Raw genomic sequence first — 16,852 nt, forward strand, 5'->3', positions numbered from 1 at the left:
GATTCTCATGCATAAGGTGCTTCCCGCATTTTATTTTAAAGTGGAAAAATTTTTACTTGCTGATGAAAATTATGGCAGCTCTTTTTCACTTCCTTTGATGTTGTTTCTTCTTAGTTTTTGTTGCTTATTTTTACAACTTTCTGAGTGGATATACAAAATTTTCTCACTTTAGTGTTATTTCTTTTCTTAATGAAACTCAAACTGTCATCAATGAATTATTTTTTTCGTTCAGTTAAGGTACGATGAACAGATGAAGTTGGTGAAATTTATAAACAAATGTTCATGTTGGGGTTGTTTGTTAGTGATGACAAGCTTTAAGTAGATTTCAAGGCCAATTAATGTTGACTAAGGTCGACTAAATCCGACTAAGTTCGAATAAGGCCGACAAAGACCGACTAAAGCCGAATAAGTCCGACTAAAGCCGAATAAGTCCGACTAAAGTCGAATTAGTTCGACTAAGGCCGAATAAGTCTGACTAAGTTTGACTTAGGACGACTAAGGCGGAAAAGAGTCGACTAGAGACGACCAGACTCGATTAGAGTCGACTAAAGCCGACTAGAGCCGATTAAAGCTGATTAAAGCCGACCAAGGCTAACTAAACCCGACTAAACCCAACTAAGACTCTACTCATCACACCTCATTTACGAACAACTCCACATTCAAGATTAAAGACTAAAATTCAAGCATATTGATGATAAATTTATCAAAAAAAAAAAAAATCTTTCAGCTCAATTCAATTATGCTAGATGTTCTTAAAACATGGCGAATATGATTGATGATGCAAACTTTTTGCTTACTCAAAATGAGTCTTTTGTTGAAGATAATGGATTTGATAAATTAAAGATTTTTTTTGAGTCTGATTCAGTCTTTTATGTTGGCTTATTGAGAGTCTTTTTGCTGAGATTTAATGGGTGTGGATGAACTGAGTGTGCTGAATTTAAAGGTTGAGAATTTTGAAGGAATCTTGTGATTTTCGGTGAATTTTAAAGCTTAAAGAGTACAGTTGGAATACGGATGTCCATCGTGACCTTCTGTCCTCGGCAGTCGGTATCTAATCGCTTTCGGACAGTGCCCATCGGGAACAACAGCCGACGTTGGGTACCTTGCAGCGGCCGTAGTTGAGGATAAGCCGATGTTTAGTCCAGGCCAATGAGGTGAAGATTGTGCGCTAATTGGTACGAACATGCCAACTCTGAGTTAGAGTATCAAAACTATATATTGAGAACTCTGCCAGAATTAGATTCGAACCTCCTAAACTCAATTGTTCGACAACAAACTGCATTTTATTGAATCTTTACTTTTCTAAAGACATAAGTTCGATTCCCATAAGAGCCAAATTCCCAACACATCAAATTCCTTTCATTTTCATACAATACTATCCAATAACAAGCATCAAAATCGATATTAATCCCATATTACGTCACAAACTCTCATTCCTCCTATTTCCCATAACCTCATAATCACCTTCACTTCACACCACAACCCATCCCACCATCACCTCAACAAGCAAACTATAAAGCATATTCAAAACATTTCGATGATTATGTGTTGCTGTTTCACTTCCGAATCAGGATAAAAAAAAGTTCATTTTCTCGCTGCCATAAGCACATATTGATAAGCAGCAAGCATGTAAAAAGTGCACTGTGTGAAAAAAAAATCAATAATAAGCAAAAAGCATGTTGATGAAGCGAAGCACAAAAAAGAAGCTGTAGCAATGAAAAGGAAATTATCACAAAAAAGCAAGCAAATGCAGCAGCAAGCATCACAATTAAATGCATTTTCTTGTACTGCTCGTGTTTATTTCTTTGGAAGGAGAGTGCTGATGCATACTTTTATTTTTTGTCGTTGTTCTGTACAGTCAGGGATGCAATTTGTATTGTGTATGGTATGCATTTCATAATCTGACATCCCTGTGGCATGCACAATTCTTTCATTTGCTAAAAGCTCAAAAAAATGTATTATGCAAATATTTAAAGCAATTCTATTCATCTGTTGTATGTCTTACTATTGCTCAATTGCAATTCTTTTTTGTTGTCGATTCTACTATTTTCAGTTTGCTTCATATGTTTTGGATGTAGATATATCTATTTATCTTTGTTGCTTGTTGATGGACATGTTGTTTTTTCTATGCTGCCTTTTTGTATGCTGTTACTTTATGTAAATTTAACATAGAAACGGTGCAAGTGTCTGTGGATTTTGAAAAATGATGTGTTACGGATTATTCTTGGGAGATCTGTGCTGTATATCTTGATTAACATTGTTTTTTGTTGTTGTTGAGTCTGATTTTTTAGTGCTTTTTGGTTTATGATGTGTCTATCTAAAGTATTTAAATTGATCATAGTAACGTTTGGTTTTTGAAAATTTCCGACATTTTTGTTTACAAATTGAATTTTAGTGAAAATTATGGTTTTCATCGTTTAAATTAAGCTATAACAGATGTAAATGTCTTTGCTCCGCTGTTTAGAATCATTGTTGATCATTTAATCACTGATTAATGGACAAATCAAGCCAAAAATTGATGACAAAAACACGAAGTGGAGAATTTTTTTCAAAAAATCAAATTTTCCCGCTAAAAACTAAGCAAACATGTGCTTAAATGATATTTTTGGCATTTTATGGTCAAAACAAATAGAAATGTCTTTGCTCCGCTGTTTAAAATTATTATCAATCATTTAATCATTGATTCATGGACAAATCAAGTCAAAAATTGATGACAAAAACTCGAAGTGAAGAATTTTTTTCAAAAAATCAAATTTTCTCGCTAAAAACTAAGCAAACATGTCCAAAAATGAGATTTTTGCAATCTATTGTCAATCCTAAACATCTGTTTCATGCTTTTCGCACAATTTTCCACATGATAGAATCCCATTTTTCATTTAATGTCTATCCAGAAAATTCCCTAAAACTCCCACATCCAATACGCTGGACTCAATCTCTTAAAATAAATGATTATTCACAAAAATTTCACAATATTGACTATTTTTATCCTCCTAAAAAACTGTTTTCGAGCATCAGTCTACAGTACATTTACGATATTCGTGCTGCTGACAGTGCATGTGATGTCTGATAGACGCTAACCTACATACATCCCATTTGTGATGATGCAAAATGCAAAATAACTATGAAAAAAATGAAAAAATATTCAAGTCCACTTGACTATTAGAATGGAGTATGTATGTGAGCAGCATGATGATGTTTATAAATAGTCTATCGACTGACTTGTTTTGTACCTGAAACATCGGAATGAATTTTTGAAATTTAATTTTGTAGAAGAAGATGATTGGATGTGAAATGAAGTGAATTTTGAGTAGTGTGATTTGCAAAGTTCTGTTAGGATTGCTCATTTGAATGAACGGCATGAGATGAATTGATTAGATTTTTTATTGGGGAGAACGAGACTCCAATTTGACAATAAAACTGTTGGACTTCTATTTTTAATTAGAATGGCTTTGAATTGTGTCAATTCAGTTGCTTAATTGGGACAGATGTGGAGTTGAGTGCAAATTTAACGGTCAGAATTTTTTTAAATTTTAACGGTCAAAATTTTTTTAAATTTTTAACATTTTTTTTTACAATTTTAAAATGTTTCAGCTATTAGTTCATGAATTCATGCTTTTACAGTCTGAACATCCATAAAAAGCAGCATAAACCAAGCTCTAAAATTCAAATTTACCATAAAAAAATTTCAAACATAAAAAGTTCGTTAAATTTCTTTTCAAATTTAAATCCAATAATTTTTTTGATGAATCATAAATTGGCTCAAATTGAAATCATTTCCATTCCTTACTTCAGCTCAGCAATAAAAGTCTTCTTACCCAAAACCAACGCGAATTCGTTTTTTGAATATAAAAATTTTTTTAGTATTGATTTGGAAGGACTTTTATTGGAGTTCTGTTTATGCTGGGTGTGCTGCATATTATTATATTACCAATACTTTATGTGCCTTACTGATTCAGAATGTAAAATTAATGTCAGCTCTTATTTTGAGGTCGGAATTCTTCTTTTCTGACATTTTTTGAATTCTTTGTTGTCTTCTTAGGCATTTTGGCGCTAATTCAAATGGATTATGTCACAAGCTGACAAACATAATAGAAAATGTCTAAGACATAGATGAAGAGAATTCATTAGCGATAATTAGCACATACAGTTAATTAGCACATTTAAAGAGATGTCGATGTAGCTTTTATTGATTTGCATATTTTATGGTCAATTTGAGATTTTATTGAGTTTTGGATGGAGAATAAGAAAATCTGGGTTAAGGTATGGACGGTCATACCCGATCATACTCGAGTATACTCGATAATATCCGATAATACTCGAGTATACCCGATTATACCCGATTATACCCGATAATATCCGATCATACCCTATTATACACAATTATACCCGATTACACCCGAATATGCCCGATTATACCCGATTATACCCGAGTATATCCGATCATACCCGATTATATCCGATCATACTCGATTATATCCGATTAGTCCCGATCATACCCGATCATATCCGATTATACCCGATAATACCCGATCATACCCAATCAAGCATCATAAGCATTAAGCAATCAAAAGCATTTCAAGTTCAGCGCAAAGCATCATAAGCAAGCTCCAAGCAAATTCCATTATCAACAAGCAGTAAGCAATACGCAATTTCAGTGTCAATCACTTAAATTTCTATTAAATTCCATCCCCAGCATGATACGCACTTGATATGCCAGCCATTGCACTTGTCATTTGTCAAAGTTCTTCGATGAATTAATCATTATATGTAGAACTAAATGGCGAAAGCTATATCCACATTTATTATATATTCAAAGATCTCTTTCGCAATTATAGCTTTGCACAGCACGCCAATCTCCTTCATCTGTCGATTCATTTATCAATGCATGAAAGTGACTTTTTAACCATCCATCAATTTCTTCTCAATCCATTCCGCAAAAGAGACCAAAAAGACTTTTAAAATTTGTATCAACTTTCATTTTTAATTCAATTAATTTTAATACAAATCGAGCGATGAAAGATCACAAATTCAAACATTTATGGCAAATAAGTTAAGTTATAACATGCTTCATGTTTGTGCTGCTCAAATGATAAATGAGTCAATAATTTCGTTCATTAATACAATACAAATCCAGTTGATTGATTGCGAAAAGAAGAAAAGAATTTTCATGTTTCGTGTGTAAATTTGCGCATATAGATGTATGCGATCTTTTGTTTCCTTAATGGATGTGGATAGAAGTGAGTCAAGATTGAAAGTTGAGAAGTATTTTGGGTCATGTTTATCAAAAAATCAATGAAATTTATGCAGAAAATGGGCAAATAGTCGAAAAATGGTTTAACGGCTTTTGAAAATTTGAATTTTGTTAAAATTTTGGTTTTTGGATGTTCAAAAAATTTGAATAACTTTTTAACGTATTTCAAAATTTTAATTTTTTTTTGTTTGTGACAAGGTTTTGAATTTTTGACTCTTAACGTATTTTAAAATTTTAAATATTTAACACATTTTCAAAATTTTGAAATTTGAAACGTATTTTTTTAAATTTTGAAATTTTTACCCTTTTTTAAAATTTTAATATCTTAACGTATTTTTAAATTTTGAATTTTTAATGTATTTATGAAATTTGAATTTTCAACTTTTTTTTAAATTTGAAGATCTAACGTATTTTTGAAATTTGAATTTTTAAAGTTTTTAGAAATTTATAACGTAATTTTAAATTTTGAATTTTTAACGTCTTTTTAAATTTTGAATTTAAAGTTTTTAAAAATTTCTAACTTATTTTTGAAATTTGAATTTCTAACGTATTTTTGAAATTTGAAAGCTTTAATGAATTTTCAAATTTTGAACTTTTACCGTACTTTAAAAATTCAAATTTTTAACGTATTTTCAAAATTCAAAATGATTCAAATCAATCCCCATCAATTACCCTTAATTCCCCCATAGATAAATGTCTTTCCCCTCCCAAACCATCCACAAATCCCTTCCAAAAATCACAAAATTCGCAAAACAACATAAACCCCAACCCATTAATCACCATCAATCGTAGTAAACATATTACCATCATCATCATAGTAATTTTTCTTTTCGTCGCCCGAAAAAAATTTCTTTATTATTTTCAAAATTCTTTTATATCCATTTCAACTAGCCAGTATGAGTTGTAATGGAACATGCAAGATGCCGCTGAGCTCAAAGCTCATGCAACAGACGCAAGATTTCTGTTCGTGCAATGACTGTAAAATTCCAAGAAAAAGTAAAAATTCTAAGCGTAAGAAAAAGTGCAAGGTTGTATGTGTTCCTGAATGTCCGCCTAGACTTGATTGTGACAAAGATTTTACGCCGTCTGGAATGAATCCTGAGGTAACTGCTGGACCGATTGGAGATGATTTGAAGTGTTGCACGACTTATGCGCAGTGTGGATGTTGGTCGACCTGTACTCATCCACAGAAACCTTGCTTTAAATCTTGTCCGACGGATACGGTCAGAGGTAAGCATGTGGACCAGATTGGCACTGAAGCAACCATTAATTTCTACCTTTTCAGCCCCATTCGGCCCGTATGGTCCATGGAACATCAATGGTCCATCGCAGTTCCAACTCAAGCGTAAAAATTACCTCAAGAGAGCCTTTCCACCCCGCAAGTGTCACCGACGTAATGGCTTAAACTGTCCAAAAAACAACGGACCAATGGGACAAATGCGTCCATGGCCATTAAGTGGATCATGTCGTTATGCTGGTCGCCCATACGGACCATGTCGACCATTTGGTGCTTATCAGAGTCGTGGACCATTTGGGATTTGGATGATGGCTGGAGATACATCAGATCATATAGGAAGACCAGACACGCCAGCTCAACCATGTTGGAAGCCAGCAAGACCAGGATATCGACCATGCACGCCATGTCATCGACCATTATTCCGACCATGCAGGAACAAATGCATCGAAAATATCAAGTGTAACTATGTTGAGCTAGCGGCAAGTCAGACTACATGCGATGAACAGTTTTAGAATCACTGGATATAACTTTTATTACCCCTTAAATTTATGCAACTGCCTTTACACTTTTTGGATGTACAGTCGTGGATTTTGTAGATCCAATAAAAAAATTGAATACAATCAAATTTATATCCGCAGTTCCTTTAATTAAGTACCCAAAAAAAATAAGATCTACTCACGTGTTGATGAACTCTTTATTATCTTTGGTGATGCAGCAGCTCCATTCATACTTAGATCGCTCTGTGAACTTTGGTGACTGTCTTTGCTGTGTGCTCGTCCACTGTAAATAGAAGTAAACAACATGATAATGATTACAATGTGCTTGCTGTAAGAAAATTGGCACATTAGCAGTAACTGACATTATTATTATGAATGTATCACTAAAATATTATACGACAATTGGCAATTGCTGTAACTTGGAGGTTACGAAAAATTTGTTGTGGAATCTCGACGTGCTGCTTATGTCACGACTATTTTCTTAGTATTTATGATAAATATTTTAAATAATAGATGATAAATGTTTTATTGTTGATGAGCTATTACAGGGGGTGCGCAACTTGTGTGTTGTGGTACAATAGTGGCATTAACCGTATGCTGTTTGCGGTTTAGATGAAGGTTTACCACCAAGGTGTGCCGCGAAAAATAAATTGCTGCGCACAACTCATTATATTGCGTGGTTAGGGATATTAGATGTAATCGGACGTGCCCGCAATGGCTCCCCTAATGGTTGCGTCTAAAGATTCTCAATGCTAAGTCAATCAGGAACTTCCCAATTTTTGGTCTAGGTTTAGAGAATTTGTCGAGACCGAGACTTCGAGATATCCTAAATGCGCTCCTGACTTGTACCTATAGGGTATCCCTCAATTCGTTACAGTTGAAATCCCCAATACACAATGATCTAGATTTGAACTTGACAATTTCTGAAATTCTTAGCATTTTTGCAATTTGATCAAGCATTATTTTACTTTGGCTTAAGTTTCGCCTATTTTGACGGCCAAATTTGACAAGACTCCGGAAATCAAACTTTACTGGACTCCAATTCACGTTAGGAAATTTTTCAATATTTTTCCAGAAATTCTAACTTTTAGTGATTATAATAGTTCCTTATGTCTAGTATATGAAACCGCAAAGAAAAAATTTTTTCAACCCATGGCTGACGAGAAATAGGGTTTCGAAAATTGGAAAAGTGTATCGACCACTTTTACTAAAAATGCTCTAACTTTTTAAGGTTTATATCAATTTCAATCAAATAACTTTTATTTAGTAGATATAGCTAGGAACTATATTTATAGCAACAATTTTAAAAATTTCAAGTTCCTTAGTGCCTCTAAAACTTAGATTTATTGAAAATATGAGAATTCTTCATATATTTTTTCACTTTTCTCAGGTCGAATAGTGCCGATTTTATTAAAAGTGATTTTGTGTGTTAGGTACTAAAAATATCTACCAAATATTATAAAAATTATTTTTTTCGACTCCGGTTTATGTAGACAAAAATGGACTTTTTTCTCAAAAAATAGCGTTTTTTCGACATTTTCGAGCATAGCTCTAAAATTAGGGTGCATGGTACGGTATATTTTTGCAGTTTTGAATAGTTCGTATGTTATGCTACAAGATTATGGAAAAATATGTACAACTTTATCTGCGCGTTTTCGAGAAAAATGACAAAGTATCTATTTTCTTGCAGCATTTTCATAAAAATTATTCTAAAATCGCCTAATGACATTTTATAAGGTAATACATATGTTTATTCAACATTTTATGATAGAATTAAATTATATAATAATGATTCAATTAAAAATTTGAAGTTTTTTTCTAACCTAAGCTGGTTGCTTAGCTCAGAAATCTACTAGGTACTCAAACCTCTACTGTTCAGCACTCCTGCAATATTTTTTATTTCTGTCTTAAATTATGTTTAGCTAAGGTCAAGAGCTTTCCAACGATATAAAATACTTATATGTTTAGTCTTATATTAGTGGCTAAATAGTCAAAAGTTTAAAATTTCAATTTTTGGACCTCATTTTTTAAGTCAAATTTTCATTAATTGATGTTTGGGATGGTTTTATGAGATAATATGTAATTTTTTTGACTGATTATGACCTAAAATGACTGAAAGAGGATATAAAAAAATTTTCTGCTCATCGAATGGCCGTAGGTCCAAAGTCCACAGTTACACTATGGGATGAGCCCAAAACATTTTTATCAATACTTTTGATCATTCTAAGTCACAAGCAGTCAAAAGAATTACATATTATCTCATAAAACCATCCCAAACATCAATTAATGAAAATTTGACTTAAAAAATGAGGTCCAAAAATTGAAATTTTAAACTTTTGACTATTTAGCCACTAATATAAGACTAAACATATAAGTATTTTATATCGTTGGAAAGCTCTTGACCTTAGCTAAACATAATTTAAGACAGAAATAAAAAATATTGCAGGAGTGCTGAACAGTAGAGGTTTGAGTACCTAGTAGATTTCTGAGCTAAGCAACCAGCTTAGGTTAGAAAAAACTTCAAATTTTTAATTGAATCATTATTATATAATTTAATTCTATCATAAAATGTTGAATAAACATATGTATTACCTTATAAAATGTCATTAGGCGATTTTAGAATAATTTTTTTATGAAAATGCTGCAAGAAAATAGATACTTTGTCATTTTTCTCGAAAACGCGCAGATAAAGTTGTACATATTTTTCCATAATCTTGTAGCATAACATACGAACTATTCAAAACTGCAAAAATATACCGTACCATGCACCCTAATTTTAGAGCTATGCTCGAAAAAAAAACGCTATTTTTTGAGAAAAAAGTCCATTTTTGTCTACATAAACCGGAGTCGAAAAAAATAATTTTTATAATATTTGGTAGATATTTTTAGTACCTAACACACAAAATCACTTTTAATAAAATCGGCACTATTCGACCTGAGAAAAGTGAAAAAATATATGAAGAATTCTCATATTTTCAATAAATCTAAGTTTTAGAGGCACTAAGGAACTTGAAATTTTTAAAATTGTTGCTATAAATATAGTTCCTAGCTATATCTACTAAATAAAAGTTATTTGATTGAAATTTATAAACCTTAAAAGTTAGAGCATTTTTAGTAAAAGTGGTCGATACACTTTTCCAATTTTCGAAACCCTATTTCTCGTCAGCCATGGGTTGAAAAAATTTTTTCTTTGCGGTTTCATATACTAGACATAAGGAACTATTATAATCACTAAAAGTTAGAATTTCTGGAAAAATATTGAAAAATTTCCTAACGTGCAATTGAACTGTACTGCCTGACTCCAATGGAGTCGATTGGATTCGACGTTCAAAATGGAGTTGTACCAACAAATCTGTATATGTACGTATATTATCCATATTAAGGTTAAGGTTAAGTGACCTAATAATTAAGATACGCAGTTAGGCTCTTGCATTTAAAAAAATGAGTTCGAATCCTATCACATCGCATTTCTTTTTGACTCATACAGCATGAGTGGAATATAATTAAACAGACAGAGTTGGAAAGTCGGTTTCGGCCAGCAGCCGTTGACCAAGACACCAGGCAACCATCCTCGGTCGTTATCCCTGGTGACAGGCGCACAATGTTGACCAAGATCATTGTCGTTTAGGGATATTTACAAGTTCGGAGCTCAACGACATACTGTCTGTTTTGCACCTGCAGAATTGAAACTTGCACAACTGTAAAATTAATTCCTTCATTATGATACACTCTATCAAGCGACATGATAAGCTTAAGGTATTATAATCCTGACCGTCGACAATTAAAACTCATGAAGCTATCAACACATCTAATAAGTTGTTAGTAACAAGACCAACCTCAATCAAAAACCACTTCCAACCATCAAGATTCTCCCCAAAAATTTTCCAATCAGTGTCAATGCCAATAAAGTAATTAAAACAGACAATTGTTGATGATTTCTGCCTCAATAAACAAGAATTCCACAATAATGCCACATAACCTGCTTGCTTATCATCAACAATGGAACTTGTAAAACATGTGAACTTCTTCTTTTTATTACCCATTGTGTGATAACAAGGTTCTTATCATAAAAACACATAAATGTGAAATATTCACTTATCAGGTGAGGCTGAACCTAGCCGAATGTGCAGTCATAAATTCATTCTGACAGCACAACATGATTGACTTTTTTGGGTGTGCAAAAATTTATCAAATGTTAATTATTTAGAGGGGATTTAGATAGGGCGGGAAAATGTTTGAGAAACTGGATAAATTTGATGAGAATGGCTTTCTGGTAATTAAGTGCTGTTATCGTAAGTGATATTAATTGATATGGAAGAAATTGGCACAAGATAGTAGGATTGGGGACATAAATGAGACACAGGAATGTCTATTGTTTTGATTCATTCTGATAATGTAGAGTCAATTGCCTAGACTTATGTTGCAATGACTATGGACTGACTAGGGCAGTGATGGACAACCTGTGTGCCAGGACACACTAGTGTACAGCCAGAAATTTTTGAAAATGTCCTGAACCGTATGCCGTGTGGGATGTTTCGATTGAGCCTGACCACCAAGGTGTGCCTCGAAAAATAAAAGGTTGTCAAGCACTGGACTAGGGATTGCCACATCGCCGTATTAACGGTATGATGTGAAGTTGCTCTGAAGGCTCCGTGATGGCTTGTTTCGAGATTCAAATGTGCTCGTGATTTTTGCTCCGTTCTCAAAGAACTTCCAGTAGCTCAGCGGTAGAAGAATGCGACCGAAAATCGTAGGACGTGGGTTCGAGTCCCACATTTGCCATACCCCATTCTAATCATTTCTGACTACACCCTTGACTATAAACCATACCAAGCACTCGTCAACACAACAATGCCACCACAATCCACATGTACAGATTCAAATCACAATCTTGTCACAATCCACGTGCTTCATTCTATATCCAACCCCAACAATCGATTCGACTTATTAAATTAGTAAATGACATGCCGATGACCTTTTAGACTTTTCAGCTTAAGCTCTAAATTTATGTCAACAAGACATAAAAATTGCGTGATCTTTGCCTCAGACTAATTAAAGGATTTACATTCATTTTATGGACATTGAGTATGCTTCTTATTGCTGACCCAAAACAAGTTTGTTGCCATTGTGTCTGATGCGGGTATTTCCCAGAGTTGTAAAACAGGCACCTGTGACAGGCGAAAACCGTACAAATTCTTGATAATTTGTATGGTTTTTCTTACAAATCCATACAAATTATTAAGAATTTGTACGGTTTTTGTCTGTTTTGCAACTCTGGCATTTCATTTGAATTTACTGTGGTTTGATGTCTTCTTCATAGTTCAGCTGTTCCACGTGGCTCTTGATTTTATTCAGTGGTTGAGTAAGTAAATTAATTAGGAAAATTTTTTATGCTGAGTACGGTAAACAAATTAAGTTTGATTACGTTTAGGGACGGAAAAATAAATTTTATTGAATTTTAAATGCGATTGATCATTTTTTTTGGTTTATTTTAAGAAGAAAATTGAACTTTTGGGTATATTGAAGGGTATAATGCCTTCAATTTTCTTTTTGAGAAGTTTTTGGGTTGGATGGTCTGCATTTGAAGGCATAAATCTTGTTAATTTGGAGAGGTAGAAGTAGAAAATGTTGAAATTGAAGATTCAGGTATGAAATTATGAATTTTAAGCCGGTTTCGAATGTTAGAGCTGGCTTTAGACTTTTCTTAAGCACAGCATTGGATTCTCGTGGTCACTAGCCAAAGATGTAAATAAGTAATACTTGTTAGCATCCATAAAATCTGCTAATGCCACTCTATGTCAATGATATGCAGCCTGACATTAGTGTGCCACCCAAAATGTTTAGATAAGCCATGAATCGTATGCCTTTTACTGTTTTGGTCGAGGCTATCCACCAAGATGTGTCCCGAAAAATTAAAGATTGTCCACTATTACTCTATTTCCTGTGGCTTTCTTCAGATGTTTACCTAGCTCATCTCAAGCAATTGACTTTAAGAGCTTTAATAAAACATTCTTAAGGACCTTTAAGTCCCTTATAATTAATCATCTACTAACTTCCTTTACTGAGTCAAAGTGACTCGGTGGCGGAATGGTTAAGTATTTCACCATCTAATTACTGCAATACTGATTCTGTGATCATGGGTTCGAAACTCGTAACTCTTAATTGTCCTTTTTCGAATGTAGTGACAACGATGCAAACAGCCTTCATTTGTAGGAGTTCAAGCCTCAATGTATACTTGTAAGCCTACTATGTGCAGAGGTCACTTGCTAATTGATCATTAGCCGCAAAACTCCACAAACCAGTTCGAGGAAAGGAACTAGCTTTAAAGAATTTTAAGGAATTGAATGGAAAGGAACAACTTTAAAGAAGTGAATAGAACTGTTCCTTTTAAGTTCTAATTAAATTTTCCCATCAGCTCCCTCATATCCAAAACCACAACAATCCCAAGATAAATCGTCGTCTCATTTCTTATCAAAATATGCCTCTTACCAAATCCAAGCAAATAAAGCATATAAACATTTAGCAACAAATCTTCCAGAAAAATTCTCTTTTGTGACCCAATTTTCTTCTATTCCTCAAACATCCATTAAGTAAGCAAACTTTAGTTCTTTTATCTAAATTATTCATTGCGTATGAAGAAAAATTTCCCGAGATTTACTTCCATTTAATAAAAATAAAGGGCAAAATCTTCGTAAGCATCTCCTCAATGATGGAAGAAATATGTAAATTAATTTTAAGGCCGTTTAGAGATTCCCAAAAGCCCTCAAACTCATTCACAGCATAAATCCACCGACAATTTGAGTTTGTGATGAAAATCGTATTTACATTTCAATTGCGACCCAATTTGAATTTTGGAATGTTGGTGCTGATGTTACGATAAGAAATGAGACATCCCTCTGTAGACACAATGCACACTAGCAGTGCCGAATATAAAAAAGGGATACAAATTGAATTGAATTATTTAAATATTTACTAAATATTTTGGTTCTATGGCTTGATGTGGGGATGGGATATAATAGGAAAATGCTCCATTGAGATTGTGTTAAATTTATTTAGGCACTGCTTGCTATATGATATAAATCACTGTATTGGGTAAATCTCAATCACTCATTGAATAATTGATTTCACATCTATTTTTCTTTCCCTTTGTTATCAGTTTGGGAATGCTTCTTTGTTTGAAGGGAATGCTGATGCAGGGTTGGAGGCTGGAATTCTTATGAAATTGGAATTGCCACGTGTTTTTTTGAGGTTATTTTGAATTTATTTCTCGAAAATCTGTTAAAAATGATGAAATTTGGGAGAATTTTGGGGTTCAAATCCCATTGACCATACCCAATAGCTGGGCAAGGAACTGTTTTAATTTGGGAGTTACTACGTGTTTTTTTGAGGTTAATTTGAATTTATTACTCAAAAGTCAGTTAAAATTGAAGAAATTTGGAAGAATTTTTGGGTTCTAATCCCTTTGACTATACCCAATAGTTGGGAAGGAATAGTGGGAAAGATAGTCAATTTCTGGATTTTGAGGTTAGGTTTGAAGATTTATTGTCAAATTAGCTAGCGACCATTTTGTTGAAAAGTGAGCTCGTTGGTGTAATGGTTTATGCTTCAGTGCTTAATTACTGTCTACTGACAAAGTGATCATGGGTTCGAAACTCGGCATGAGATATTCTCTTTTTCAACCATACATCCTTAGCTGCTTTAGGTAGTTGACATGGTAGCACCGTGGTAATCCTAAATTGCTCTATCAGCACCTCATGACCACGTGTTTTTGGTCCATAACAAACCCTTTTAAATTATCAATCCATTCCAAAGCATTTGATCCCAACCCAACCCTGCTAAAATCCCATCCATAATTCCCCTTTATCACTTCCTCATTTAATGTCAAAACAAATTGTTCCGATGACAATTTCGCAATATTTATTGTCATCTTAAATGAGCATTAAGCCTGCCGACATTGAAATTACATTTCATAATTTATGTATATTTCTCTCATACTTGAAATTCTTCTTATTATTGTCGTAAATTAACAAAATTAAACCGCAATACACACACAAATGTGATAACACACCTAAAATAATTTTTTTTTGAGCATTATTGATTTTTCAGCATGGATCGTCTCTAAGTCGCGCTCTGATATTTTTTAAAATCGATATGAATGCAAAGTCAATGCAAAGTTCAATGGAATTTGAAATTGATGATGTGTGACAAGAGAAAAATGATGAGGAATTTAGAATAGATTTTTTTGAAGTTTGAGGTTAAGATTTGATTGGGGTTTAGAGATGATAGTTGGGTTTTGAGGTTTATATTCATGATTTAGGGATTTGATGTAAAGGAAATGAAAGGAAATTATGGAAAAATTGTCTTGAATGTCCAAGAAAATGGGTTCAAATCTCAAAAAACTTTTTTTTTTGAAAATTCAAATTTTAACGGTTTTTAAAATTTGAATTTCTTTTTAGCTAGTAAGGAAGCTATTATAATTCCAAATCACATCTGCAACAATCATCTTGACAACTCAATCACAACAAACAACCTGTAAACAATACCAAATGTTGTCCCCCCGACAAACAGCAGACAATGCCGCCACACTACCTTTTATCATCACATTCTACTTCTTATTTCCAATTCCAACACATTCATTTGTAATTCTACAAAAATTCATTTGCTTTACTTTTGCTGGTTAATGGCAATTATTAATTCCGATTGCGTATTTTGGAATTGAAAATTTTCATTTCTTTCGATTGACTTTCAACTGACCTAATAACATTTTGAATAGCTACTTTGTGCAGGTATGAGGACATGAATGAAATAGTTGAACGGTAGGTATTTCCTTATGAGAAAGCGTTTGATTGATTGATGAGCTCTTATCAGTGGTTTATTACCGCATAATTTACAGTATTGGGTATATATAATTTTGTATGTTTGTCTGTCATTTTTTGGCAATTTTTTTGGAACTTAATGCTGGAAATTTGACAGACTTTTGCACAATTTTAACAAATTTTTACACAATTTCTTTCACAAATTCATCAAATTTCCAGTCAAACTTGACGGGCACTAATTATAGTAAAACTTTATTTGTCTTTCTTATTATCCGGCACTTAACATAATCTCCTCCGCACAATTTTAATTTATTTGCCTTTCATCTTTTTTTTCAATTTATTTACACAAAATCTCCATCAAAATTCAAGCCTAGTCAATGGACGAGAATCAGCTGTAACTTTTAATTGTTATGATAACACACTATAGTTATCGGAACCGAATATTCTCACTGACAATGTAAAAAAAATAATGTCTGATTCACACACGCTCGTCTTAAAAGCTTTCCGGCGACTGAGTCAAAAAAGAGTCGTCATTCAATTTCAAAACCTTTTTTTGTGTATTTGTGACTTCATGTATAGATATACGATATGTAATGAGCAAATGAGAGACACAGTAAATAGTTAGTAATATACAGCACACGCTTAATAGTTGAAGCAACTGGATTAATTAAATGCGATAAAATTCCTTTCAATTTTGTTCCATGTTAATCTGTAATTTTATATCTTATGCCTTATTCCGTGCATTGATGATAATTTGCAATGCAGTTGCATCATCGTAAAAGGTTATTAGTTGCATTAATAGATGCGAATGAGAAATGAGCAGAATAACGTGATCAGTTTCTGGAGATAGGAATAAGTTTTAAATTGGAATGATCTCATGAGATTTTTTTGAGGTTAGGGTTGTGTGACTTTGGGGATTGATAGGATGCACATCCCATATATTTACTTACTTAAGTCGCTGGCAGTAGAGATCAATAGTGATCCATGGCTTCGCTTAGTTTGTGTCTAAAGTTTACTCAATTGCTGGCCACCGCTAACCAACTACCGATGT

General features: G+C 33.3%; 1 protein-coding gene across 1 annotated transcript in view; it reads right to left on the reverse strand.

The window, feature by feature from the left end:
• Window positions 1–16,852, reverse strand: part of toc (toucan) — a 226,117-nt gene that overhangs the window by 110,632 nt on the left and 98,633 nt on the right. The window contains exon 3 of the mRNA XM_070644259.1: window positions 7,168–7,268. Within this exon, the coding sequence (XP_070500360.1) occupies window positions 7,168–7,268 (101 nt within the window). The remainder of the gene's footprint in view (window positions 1–7,167; window positions 7,269–16,852) is intronic.

This window comes from Chironomus tepperi, unplaced genomic scaffold, assembly GCF_022539635.2.
Source record: "Chironomus tepperi strain 1889 unplaced genomic scaffold, CSIRO-AGI_Ctep_v1 contig_337, whole genome shotgun sequence".
Taxonomy (NCBI): Eukaryota; Metazoa; Arthropoda; class Insecta; order Diptera; family Chironomidae; genus Chironomus; species Chironomus tepperi.